This window comes from Tachypleus tridentatus, chromosome 9 (assembly GCF_004210375.1).
Source record: "Tachypleus tridentatus isolate NWPU-2018 chromosome 9, ASM421037v1, whole genome shotgun sequence".
Classification (NCBI taxonomy): Eukaryota; Metazoa; Arthropoda; class Merostomata; order Xiphosura; family Limulidae; genus Tachypleus; species Tachypleus tridentatus.
In genome coordinates this window covers 78935984-78948063 of record NC_134833.1, presented here as the reverse complement: position 1 = coordinate 78948063, position 12080 = coordinate 78935984, and the positions used below count along the sequence as shown (strand labels likewise).

The 12080-nt window shown below is 33.6% G+C and overlaps 1 protein-coding gene across 2 annotated transcripts in view; it reads left to right on the top strand.

Annotated features, from left to right (window-relative positions):
- Positions 1 to 11121, top strand: part of LOC143225565 (kielin/chordin-like protein) — a 79400-nt gene extending 68279 nt beyond the window's left edge. For both annotated transcript variants that reach the window (XM_076455261.1, XM_076455262.1), the window contains exons 6-10: positions 705 to 773; positions 2335 to 2412; positions 3163 to 3381; positions 5803 to 5976; positions 8790 to 11121. In XM_076455261.1, the coding sequence (XP_076311376.1) occupies positions 705 to 773; positions 2335 to 2412; positions 3163 to 3381; positions 5803 to 5976; positions 8790 to 8947 (698 nt within the window). In that variant the 3' untranslated portion in view covers positions 8948 to 11121. The remainder of the gene's footprint in view (positions 1 to 704; positions 774 to 2334; positions 2413 to 3162; positions 3382 to 5802; positions 5977 to 8789) is intronic.
- The last annotated feature ends 959 nt before the right edge of the window (positions 11122 to 12080 follow it).

Here is a 12080-nt window from a genome sequence, read left to right as displayed (position 1 = left end):
CGAGTGGTTAACAGATAAAACGTAAGTTGCTGTTCAGTAAATAAGATTACCATGTTCTCTGTCTAGCTAACTGATCGGCCAGCTTCCTAAAACGTAAGTTGCTGTGTAGTAAGTATGATTACCATGTTCAGTTAGGCAACTGATAAGTACTATAAAACGTGTGTTAATATTTACCAAATGTGATTACTGCACTGTTTAATATGATGCTATCTGATAGAACAACATTACAAAACGTAATGATGTAAAATAGTAAATATGATTATTATGACGTTCACTTCAATTCAGTCAACTGATAAATATAAAGAAACATATGTAAATTTTACAACAGTAACGCTTACTGTATAATTATCTGGCTGGTTAACATACCATTTTCTTTATATGGTTGCAGTAACATTTACTATTTAACTAAATGATTTATTAACAAGATAAACGTACATTATTCTACAGCAAATTATGATTACCATAATATACACTATCCAGCTAGCCGATTGATTATCACTGTGAAATATAAGTTAGTTTTTAGTAAATTATGTTTATTGCAAGGTTGAATTGCATATATCTCATACACTATAACTGACTTTGAAACACTAGAAAGAGGTAAACTTTCATGAGCTGTATAACATGTGAGGGACTTATGTTGAACGAAACTGTGTCTTCACTTAAAAATATCATTATTATTATTCCCAAAATATATTCGTTTCCAGAGATGAAAAATCAAGACTTTTTGTGGTTTTTTATCTTCACATCAGCTCTTCTACATCCGAGTATCTGTGGTAAGCTACCCATTTTAAAATTAAAGTCATATATATATGTGTGTATATTTTAGTGAAAATAACTACATTTTAATGAAGTTAAAGAGTATAATAAGTAAAATCATAAAGAAGGACTGCGTTAAAAATAGCAAATCTGACCCTCTGACTAATTATAATTATATTAGTTTGTTATGTACAAATATATGCTAAGGATTGGATTTCGTGTCCCGGCATGGCCAAGCGTGTTAAGGCGTGCGACTCGTAATCTGAGGGTCGCGAGTTCGCATTCCCGTCGCGCTAAACATGCTCGCCCTTTCAGCCGTGGGGGCGTTATAATGTTACGGTCAATCCCACTATTCGTTGGTAAAAGGGTAGCTCAGGAGTTGGCGGTGGGTGGTGATAACTAGCTGCCTTCCCTTTAGTCTTACACTACTAAATTAGGGACGGCTAGCGCAGATAGCCCTCGAGTAGCTTTGTGCAAAATTCAAAAGACAAACAAACAATTGGATTTCGTAAAATAAAAATGATTTACTGTGTAGTTAAAAGAGTTATAATAATTAATCATTAAAGTGTTTTTAAGGGAAGAGCATAAAAACCTTCAAAAAGACATTATAAGTAACACATCAAATTCTTCTTCAGTGTGTAACTGATTTTGTTATCACTGACTTACTCAACATTAGAGATTTTGAAATTATTATCACTGCATATCTGACTCGTATGCTATTTGCAGATTGGAAATCGTTTTAATAATTCCTGGATGCCTAAGGTATTAGAAAATGGTCTTAGATCATCTTTCTAATTTGAGTAGATCAAAAGTAATAAACTCTCCTTTCTTTGGCAGCCATTTTTTTGTGCCTATTTGAGGGTTCAAGTCGTAATACTGTGCTTGGTATACAGCATTTTCAGAGTCAGCTGGTCCAAATTGCATAAAAATCACTGTATACCATATTCTACTATAAAATGCTTTAATAATCATTTCTGAGCAATCTTTTTCCGAATACGGATAAGACTAATACCTAATTATAATTCCCATGGTTGTTACAAATTTCGTGCAAAGCTACAAGAGGGTTAAGCGACCTAATTTAGCAGTGAACGACAACAGGAAAAGCACTTAGTGATCATCACCTACCGCCAACTTTTGGGTTATTCTTTTACCAACAAATAGTAGGACTAACCGTCACAATATAATGCTCCCGCGGCTGAAAAGGTGAGCATATTTGGTGGGACAAAGATTCGATATCCCGACCCACAGATTGCGAGATGCATGCTCTAATCACTTGGTTATTCCAGACCTACAAACATATATAAGATTGATAATGTCGTATTTGAAAATGTGTATAAGTGTAGTTAAAATGTTTTTTTTAGTTAAAGATAAAATTAAAATTGACAGTGACCAAATATGTGTTTGTGTGTGTGTACGTGTGTGTGTATTCTTGCCTATGATAGAGTGTGTGTTGTTAATTCTGTTGACTCTACTACTATTCTTTTTCTGAGGCTGTTTGTGTCCAAACAATATTTATAAATCACTCAGATTAAAAAAGCTATTCAGAAAATATTCAACGATTCGTTTTCTTTTCCTTAGTTCCAGTAACTAGCATCAACTCCAAAAAACGCAATTCGACTATTCAATATGACTTCCAGAATTCGAAAGAAAACTCAGGTAAGCTTAAAATAAAGTATTAGGATGAAAATGTCTGCTTTGTTCAGTTGATGATTATACTTCCCGCATTCGTCTCCTTTTTGTATCGTTATCGTTGATATTAGTATGTTACTGATCAAATATTATACTCTTAGTCACTAATGAATATGAGTAGTAATGGATAATTAATGATCAAAGAGCTAGATACCAACATAGGTAAATCCATAGGTCTTTGCTATATGATACTAAAGCTGATAGTGATTTAATTTTTGATTTGTTTGCTTTATCACAAAAACAACATAATGTCCTACCTGGACTGTATCCACCGTAGAAATTAAAAATTGAATTTAGTGAAATACATCCTGAAACATACCACTGAGCTATAGAGGAACTGACCGATAGGAATTATATTGTGTAACTTGCGTTTTAGATCCGCTTGTTCATCAATAACTTTGTCAATAATCTTTGAGAACCAAATGCTAGTAATAAACGAACTTATAACAACAAATTGTCGTTTTTATTTAATTAAACACTCAATGTTTCACTTTACAACTTCTTCAAGAGCGTTCCCTCAAAATACACACTGTAACTGACACTACATAGCTTCAGTTGTTAATTACTAGTGTTAAAATGTTTTACATACACCAATATGCACGACAAAAACTAAATAATGAATTTCATGTTTTTATTGGCTTGCTCTTGTTTGTATTATACTATTTTAACTGCTACTTCAATGTTTGTTTAAATTTTCTAAACCATTTTATCATTTAGAAAGAAAAGGAAATCTGATCGAAGACGAGAAGCCTTGCTTATTCGACGGAACACCATTCGTACATGGACAACACATCCCAAGATCCGACCCCTGTGAGACGTGTCGCTGTGATTTTGGCAACGTCTTCTGCTGGAAAAACTCTTGTAACAACACTAACCCTAATGCCGAATGTGAAGCGATACATGTAGAAGGAATCTGTTGTGTTGTTTACGAATGTCGTAAGTTTTTGTTCATTAGATTAACTAGATTTATCTTTTGTAATAAAATTCTACTTTAAATAAAACAACATCCAAGTGTTTATTCATTATTGAGACTGTCAGTTTCTTAATAAAATTTAACAGTTTTTCTATTTAAAGAATGTAACTCTCTTGAAGGTTTTCTAAAAGCTTAAAATAACAATTCAAATTTGTAATTTCTTTTTTACTATGTAACCGTAAAGTAACAAATCGTTTTCACCTTGTTTGAATCTTGCGCAAAGATACACGAGGACTATCTAACGGTGTGAAACTAGAGGTTTGTTGTTTTGTTTTGGAATTTCGCACAAAGCTACTCGAGGGCTATCTGTGCTAGCCGTCCATAATTTAGCAGTGTAAGACTAGAGGGAGGGCAGCTAGTCATCACCACCCACCGCCAACTCTTGGGCTACTCTTTTACCAACGAATAGTGGGATTGACCGTCACATTATACACCCCCACGGCTGGGAGGGCGAGCATGTTTAGCGCGACGCGGGCGCGAACCCTCGACCCTCGGATTACGAGTCGCACGCCTTACGCGCTTGGCCATGCCAGGCCGAAACTAGAGGAAAGGCATCTAGTCATCGCCACAAATCGACAATTCTTGGGCTTTTCTTTTAACAACGTATAATGGAATTGAACTTAATTTATAACGCCCCAACGGCTGAAAGGGCGAGCAGGTCTGGTGTGACAGTAACTCGAACCCGCGACTCTCGAATTACGAGTCAAGCGCCCTAAACTACCTGGTCGTATACGAAATGTATACAGTATCACATGAGCCTAAGCCTAGAGATATTTCCATCTACGCATCAATATTAAGTAAAATACTATATATATATATATAGTAAAAATTGCAAAAGAACATGGAACGAAATGTATCTTTGTACATGACATCTTTTTGACATAAACACCCTGTCCTTGTAGATAATCGACATCTTTGATTTTTCATAAAGCGAGTTATAAAATAGTGATTTTTTTTACAACTATTGTAGTTGTTTTGAATTAAGCACAAAGCTACACAATGGGCTCTGCCCATCATGGGTATCGAAACCCAGTTTTTAGCGTGGTAAGTCCGCAGACATTCCGCTGAGCCACTCAGGGGGTGACAACTATGGTATCAAGAAGTGTTAAAATTCTACTTCTTCTTTTGTCACTATTTTACTTTTTTTTCCTTCCATAATGGTATCGAATTTTTTTACTCTCCCCTAAAGTATTAATAAAGCATCGGATTTCTTACCACCAACAACGGAAATGATGTAATATTTTATTCCTGTAGCGGATTTTTTTCTCTTCTGGATTTGCTCCACGAAACTTGCTTTCGGTTTTGATCGTCGCGACCTTTGTTACCTCCACAAGGATTAAAAAAATCTTCATGTTATTTGGCGCAGTTAGCCATAGTTCATACCAAACTGTGATATGCACCCGTCCGACACGTCGAGAACTCAATAACAAAAGTTGACTCAACGCAGACAGTTCGATCGTTATCTCCTTTTCTTTTACCAAAGCGCGCCGCGTTATCTGCTGTATCCACGGACTGGAACCAAACTCCCGATTTTAGAGTTGTAAATCCAAAGACTTATCACTGTTCCACTAAGGAAATGTATAGGACAATCAATACTAAACGTTGTTTACTTTTATATTCGTATAATCGTAAGAGTCTACCGTATAGTCTACAGTAATCTGGCATGGCCAGGTGGTTAGGGTGTTCGACTTGTAATCTGCGGGTCGCAGGTTTGAATCCCTCTTACACCAAACATGCTCGCCCTTTCAGCCGTGAGGGCGTTATAAAGTAAGGTCAATCCAGCTATTCATTGGTGAAAGAGTAGTCCAAGTGTTACCGATGAGTGACGATGACTAATTGTTTTCCCTCTAGTCTTACACTGCTAAATCAGTGACGGCAAGCGCAGATAGCCTTCGTGTAACTTTGCGCGATATTCAAAACAAACGAACTTGCAAGAATATGTATATATAGGATATAATATGCATGATACAGCACTTAGAGCATATCCGTAGTAAATAAAAAACACTTGCATTGGTTTCAACAGCATTTTTGTAAGTAATTCCAAATTAATTCTCTGCGTAGTTTTCGAATTAATTCTAAACACCAGGTTTTCGAGACGCTATATATTTTTCTCGATTTTTCTTCATAGAGTTTAATATAAAGAGAAGCCGGCGGAAATTTGTATCAGTGCAGGATTGTTCCAAAAATACACATGTAATGCATTAAATACATTAATTATATTTCTGTAGTAATTAGAGATTGATACTTTACTTTCATATCCTACATTTCTATTTCTAAAATAGTATAAGTACTTTACACGGCATTCCATTTCTAATCTTAAGGACTTATAACTTTTAAATTTGTTTTAGTGTTTCACTGTCTGAACTATTTATTTTACATATCAGCGGAGCCTGTATCCATTGAGCTTATTAATGAAAATACGACACAAAATGTGTCACTAGATGGCAGGACCAGCATTGTAACAAGAACAACCGACCCGTTTACTGAAACCATTTTATCTTCAACAAGTACTGCAAATCTAACAACAGTTTCTCCAGGAACACCTTCAGAGCCGTCAAGTAAGACTTATTATAGATGTTAATGTGTGATTTTGACAAAAACAATGAAACTGTGCATGGAAGACAGATAAAATGTTTTATTATTTACAATTTAGGAATACCTATTTGGAACTGAACTGAAGCAAGTAATATAAACGGTTGAGTACGTTATATTGAAACGGCATTAAAGTTTTACCAGATCGTTACAGTTTACTGGATGCTCTATCTAATCGCAATGCCCTTTTGATAATCTTGCTTCAGCTTGGTTCCAATATCAAAAACTCCGTATAAAGATTGTCATGTCCAAATTACACCATTCTTCGCTACATACTTTTCACGAGGACTATTGTTACTGTTGCCTATTTCAACAGTCTAATTGCACAGAAGTTCATAAATGCTCCATCTGATGGCTCGGCAGGTACGTCTTTAGATGAATGAACATATCTGAGTGTTGATTTTCAGCTGATTGAGAAATATAATTGTTAAGCAGACATGTAGTGGAAGCTACTTGTGTACACGTGACTTATATCACTTTTCTAGATCCTGAGATCCTTCCGGGTTAAGTTATGTTCTTTGGCTTGGGGCCACACGGACAATTTTTCCCACTGACATTTGTGTTCATGCCTTTTCACATGTTACAAGACACCACACTTTGCATATCACAGCTTGAATATAACCTGTTGCAAGTCTCTTTTTGGATGGTCCTGATACCTTAAGTGGATCCATATTCTTTGGGTGGGGAAAGGCTGTTACTTATCCTTCTAAAAAAGCAATCAGATTTTGATGAAATCATACTACCCACTTAACGCCAAGCAACGCCAAAATGTAATTCTGATAAATTACATTCCATCCCGATTTTATATCCAATATGGTTGACACGTGACTTGTCGATTTTTATATTTGAAATCGATTTAACATAACACACTTAACCATGTATAATAACGTAACTGGAGATAATTTGAAAAATATTTAGAAATAATGTTTTGACGAAACGTGTTAGTGACCAGTTTTTATTGTTTGTATTATTTTGGATGTTGAATAGAAATGTAAAATTGCATCTATTTATTGTGAATGCACATAATTTGAGCGATTAAACAGATTAAACGACTAGAATGTATAAGATGAAATTCTGCCTATGAATGTTGACCCAAAAATAAATATTTACCATGTTAGTTATTTCACCAATAATTAAATTACCAAAGAGTGTATTTGTAGAAATTATCTTGTTTATTTTTCCACATCTTTATTTTCGCTATGTGGATCGAACGAATACTTACTCAGACTTATTTAGATTAAGATTATTTTTATCACTTTGCATCTATATTTTAATGTGAGTACCATCCATTTAACTTGTGTCTTCAATATGCTGTTTAACATTATGAGATGTGGTAAATATTAAAATATCGTTTAAGGATAACGCTGGCTGTTTTGTCATGAAAATGATTATTTCTGCAAAAATTGAAAAAACTATCTTTTGTCCGATTTTAAATATTTCAACCTTCTATTTCTGTGAAGGTAATGTATAAGTTTGCAAACAGTAACCATTGAATATATGTGCAATAATCAGCATGTGTACACATTACCTATGAACCACTGCAATCTCGAGTGGGTCATTAGAGCTTATGTTATCCCATCAAATTGAGACACTTTTGTAGCTATGAAACTATTAACGTTCTTTCACACTGCTTAGTGGATGCTTATAAGACTCACAAATGAAGTAATGTTATCGAGAAATCTGTATCTCAGGACGGCTGGTATGGGTATTACAGTTTTACTAATAAAGTAGAGAACAACGTTTCGACCTTCTTAGACCATCTTCAGGTTAATCTTTGATACATTTTTACTTGAAGTGGGTTTCTCGTCATCACGAATTATCGAGAAATCCTTCAGTCATATCAGTCGGTTTGGTTTATTTTTAATTTCGCTTAAGGCTTTAATTTAGCAGTGAGAGACTAGAGGGAAGACATCTAGAAAATCCACCAGCCGCCAACGTTTGCGCTACTCTTTTACCAATTAACAGTGGCTGAAAGGGTGATTAACATTTTTTTATGACTGCAAAAATGCAAATGTTATAAACATAACATAAGCTCTATAATACTGCAATGTTGAATAATCATAAAAATTATTTATTTTAACTCTAAATTAATTGCTCGTGTATATCTTTGTAAAAATGTTACTAAAATTCTGACAATTTACAGCTGCAAGGGTTTTAAGCATATATAATTTTCATATACGAAGACCTTGCACTTTCGTTTCACTCAAGAGTGTTGGATTTTTACTTAATCTAATAAATATTTTACTTGCTTCCGATGGTCCCATTGTGACACAGCAGTATGTCTGTGGACTTACAACGCCAGAAACCGGGTCTCGATACAAGTAGTGGGTAGAGCACAGATAGCCCATTGTGTATTTTTGTGCTTAATAAACAAACAACAACGCCAATGTGTAACTAGTCTTCCTAATACATTCTTGGTTTTTTGACACAATTCTTCTATTATATTTTTCCGATTTTATTATAAATAAAACGGGATTATTACCAAGGCTAAGCGAGTTTTATAGTATCTTTGAAATAAATTACAAGTGTCAATTGCGTAAAGATGACAAACTAAACGATTTGAAGAAGTTCTCATTTTATCCAAGGTTTCACAAGTATGAGCAATCTTTTAATTGCCTCAAAAAGTCAGAAGAAAGACAAATAGTTATGAAACTGCAGTTTTTCTAAGACGTCCAAAAGTTTTATATCTCTTAATAATATTTACATTACCAATTTTAATGCTAGAATAAAAAATATTTCAAGATAAAAGAGTGACTCATAACTTTTTGTATATTTTCAGCTTGTCGAGTAAACGAAGAAGAATTTACAGAGGGCGCCCTTATCCCATTTTCAAGTGGCCCGTGTATCGAATGTAGGTGTGGTAAGCATGGACAGATTGATTGCAAGCGTCGAGCATGTGAAAAACATGATCTTGTCGTTAGAGACAATGTTCGTTGAGAAAGTATGCAAGATTCAGAAAAGCCTGATGTCAAAATCGCTCAAAGAGATCGACAAGTTTTCGTGAAGAAACAGATGCTGATGTTCTGTTGATTAACAATATATAGTAAACACTATGCAGTTATATATTAATCATTGTATAGGGATTTTGTTTAAATCAATGGACGGTTGCCATACAACGTGCTTTAATTTTAATCAACGAGCGCTTGTCATGTTATGTATCTTAGTTTAAAACAATGAGCATTTGCGAAGGAACGAGATTTAGTTTAAACTAGTTAGCAATTGCCATGCATTTTACTTTTGTTTAAGCCAATAACTGAATGTCGTGCAATGTGCTGCAGTTTAAAGTAAACCAACAAGATGTTGCTATGCAATGCACTTTAGCTCAAGCCAATGCAGAACAACATGTTAAACATCTGGCTCAAAATGATACAATGCACCAGTAAGTTCCTTGATAGATTGTTCGGGTAGAGTATTCATGATGAGTAAACTGGAATAAACACTAACAGAAATTTGGGATTCGAGGTGAGTAATATGCGGATATCACTGGTTGAATCCGCATGCAGTTTTTCCTCCAATCAGAGCCATGGATAAACAAAGCAATCACAAGTCTTTCGAAATCTACTAGGATACTATAAAGACCTGCAACATCCTACACATACTGACATTTTTATTTTGTTTGTTTTGCTTTATAATTGGATAAACTTGGAACAGTCTTGTTCATTCGTCAGTCATCAACATATATCCTCGTTTGTTTCTGTATATCTACAATATTAAGAAGCAACTGTTATCAACAAGAAGCTAGAAGCTCTCCTTCCTTTTTCTTATTTCCAGATCTACACAAACACAGCTTTTCCTGATGTCGTGAGACGTTTGCCAAATAAATCTAGCATCAAACAACTATGTTTCTAATTAAAAACACCATCCTTGTCAGTCCAAAGTTCTTTGTATTCATGTGCCATATAATTTTAATTCAGCAAGTGTGGTAAAGAGAAACAGAAGTTTCTTACCACAGGTCGGATCGGATCACACATCGACCCTTAAGACTTTCGTAACCTCGTCCTCTAAACTTTTGTTTTTATTACAACAGGTGGTTACCGTTAATTCCAGTTTACTTGCCAGTATCAATAAGTTATTCTGTCACTTGATTATAATTAATAGTTCTCTAACCACATAGTTTGAAAAAAAACTCATTGTTTTATTGGTAAAAACATAGTAACAGTTACTTGCTAAGCTTTATAAATTAAAACAGTTTCAAATCATTGTAGTGTTTAATTACTTTGACAAAAGTTTGAAATCTTTATATTTAACCTTGTTTTCTACGAACAAAACACAAATTACAGAAAGTTTTTACTCGTATTTTAAAAAATTATGTTCGGAAAAAAAAAATTTTTGCTTGTTATACGCCAAGCAAAATGATACTCAATTTTTATTGTTAACATATTATATATGATAGGATACTGGACTATGAGTATCTAGTAATATTGCAACTAAAACCTATTGGGAATATTTATGTTTTTATTATGATCTGTCAGGAAGAATTTGGATTAACCTGAGATGTTTTGTAGAGATTTTGTAAACAAATTATGTCTAGCGATATAATTTACCTGTTTTCAATGTTTTCTTTTTTAGTATTAACAGGAAAAATAATAAACAAAACCGTATATTATCAAAAATATTCGAAATATGTTTTTTTATATTTGTCGTATATTAAAAGCAAATCTTAAACCACTTTGACGTTTAACCTGATGGCATGTAACTTGATGATGTATCGTTATTATTCACTTTTGGTCATATTAAATGCGAATTAACAGATCCATTTCAATAGCAAGCTACTGAAAGAATTCTCTTTAGTTTTTTGCATTTTTCTGATTTACTTGAATTATATTTACAAAAATAAACATTTAATAATTTGGTGTCAAATATTACATTAAATATTCCATAAATTGTTAAAGAAATTTTGAAGTAAACCAACATATTTCCAATGATAATTTAGGTGTATTATATATTTTACCATATCGAACTTGGGCTGTTTGTTATTCTTAACACTTGTTTTAGCTTCACTTTCTGTTAATTATGCACATATTATTTCCCTCTGGAAAACAATAACTAAAGCTTACTATATTTTGTACATCAATCCAGAAAATAAAATTATGATGTTGATAAAAGTAAAATACGTTGAATATGCAGTGTAAAGTTACATATTCTGTCTATAAAATATAGAATTTTTAAAGGTGGTGAAAAATATTATTTAATTGTTTTAATATTTTACCTATTATCGCCGATATGTTTCATCTTGCAAAGATAGAAAAATAAAACCGAAAACTCCTTCCAGTTTTTATTAAAATAACGTTTCTTCCCCTCTTCCAAAAGTTATTTATCTTCAGGTAAGGTTGTCTAAAAAAAGGTTCGTTGGTCTTCATTGCAGAAAACAATATCCTCACAGGAGCCGGTGGAACAAAACCATATTTCAAAATAAAAAAAAAACTGCTGCCAAGATGGTAAGCTCCAAATCTGTGTATTCTTGTGGTATTGTACAGATCGTACAATGTCACTAGCAAGCAGTTGTAAAATAGTGTTATTGAACTATCTCACACCTATAAAATAAAAATTTCGTTCATTTGTACAGGATTGATGATGAACCGTGAGTGCAAGGAATAGAAACCATTGAAATCTTTTCTCACGAACAGCAGATTCGATTTCTTATGAAAAACAAAAACTACGATAAATCTATTGTTAATTCACAACAAAACTTCAAGACTAATTTTGTTGAGTGAATTGTTGACTCAGATACTGAATTCTTGAGAAGCAATTTCAGGAGCTACAAGAATACACTTCATTTTTTAGTTTCTTTCATAATATTATTGACCTGACGAAAATAAACTTATGGGAATTGCTTAAAATCCAAATTGGCTTATTAGATGGTGAAACAGCTTATGTTAGTGTGACAGAGATGTTTGATGAATTGCAGACCGTTTCACAGACAGTGAATAAAATGACTGGAAAATGGATGAGACTAGATGTTCAAGACTGAATTAGCATAATTATTTCTAATATATTTATCTCAGATAGTTATACTGACCTTCTTTCCATCACCACTGCTGGTAGAGAAAAACTTTTCCAAACTCCAGTT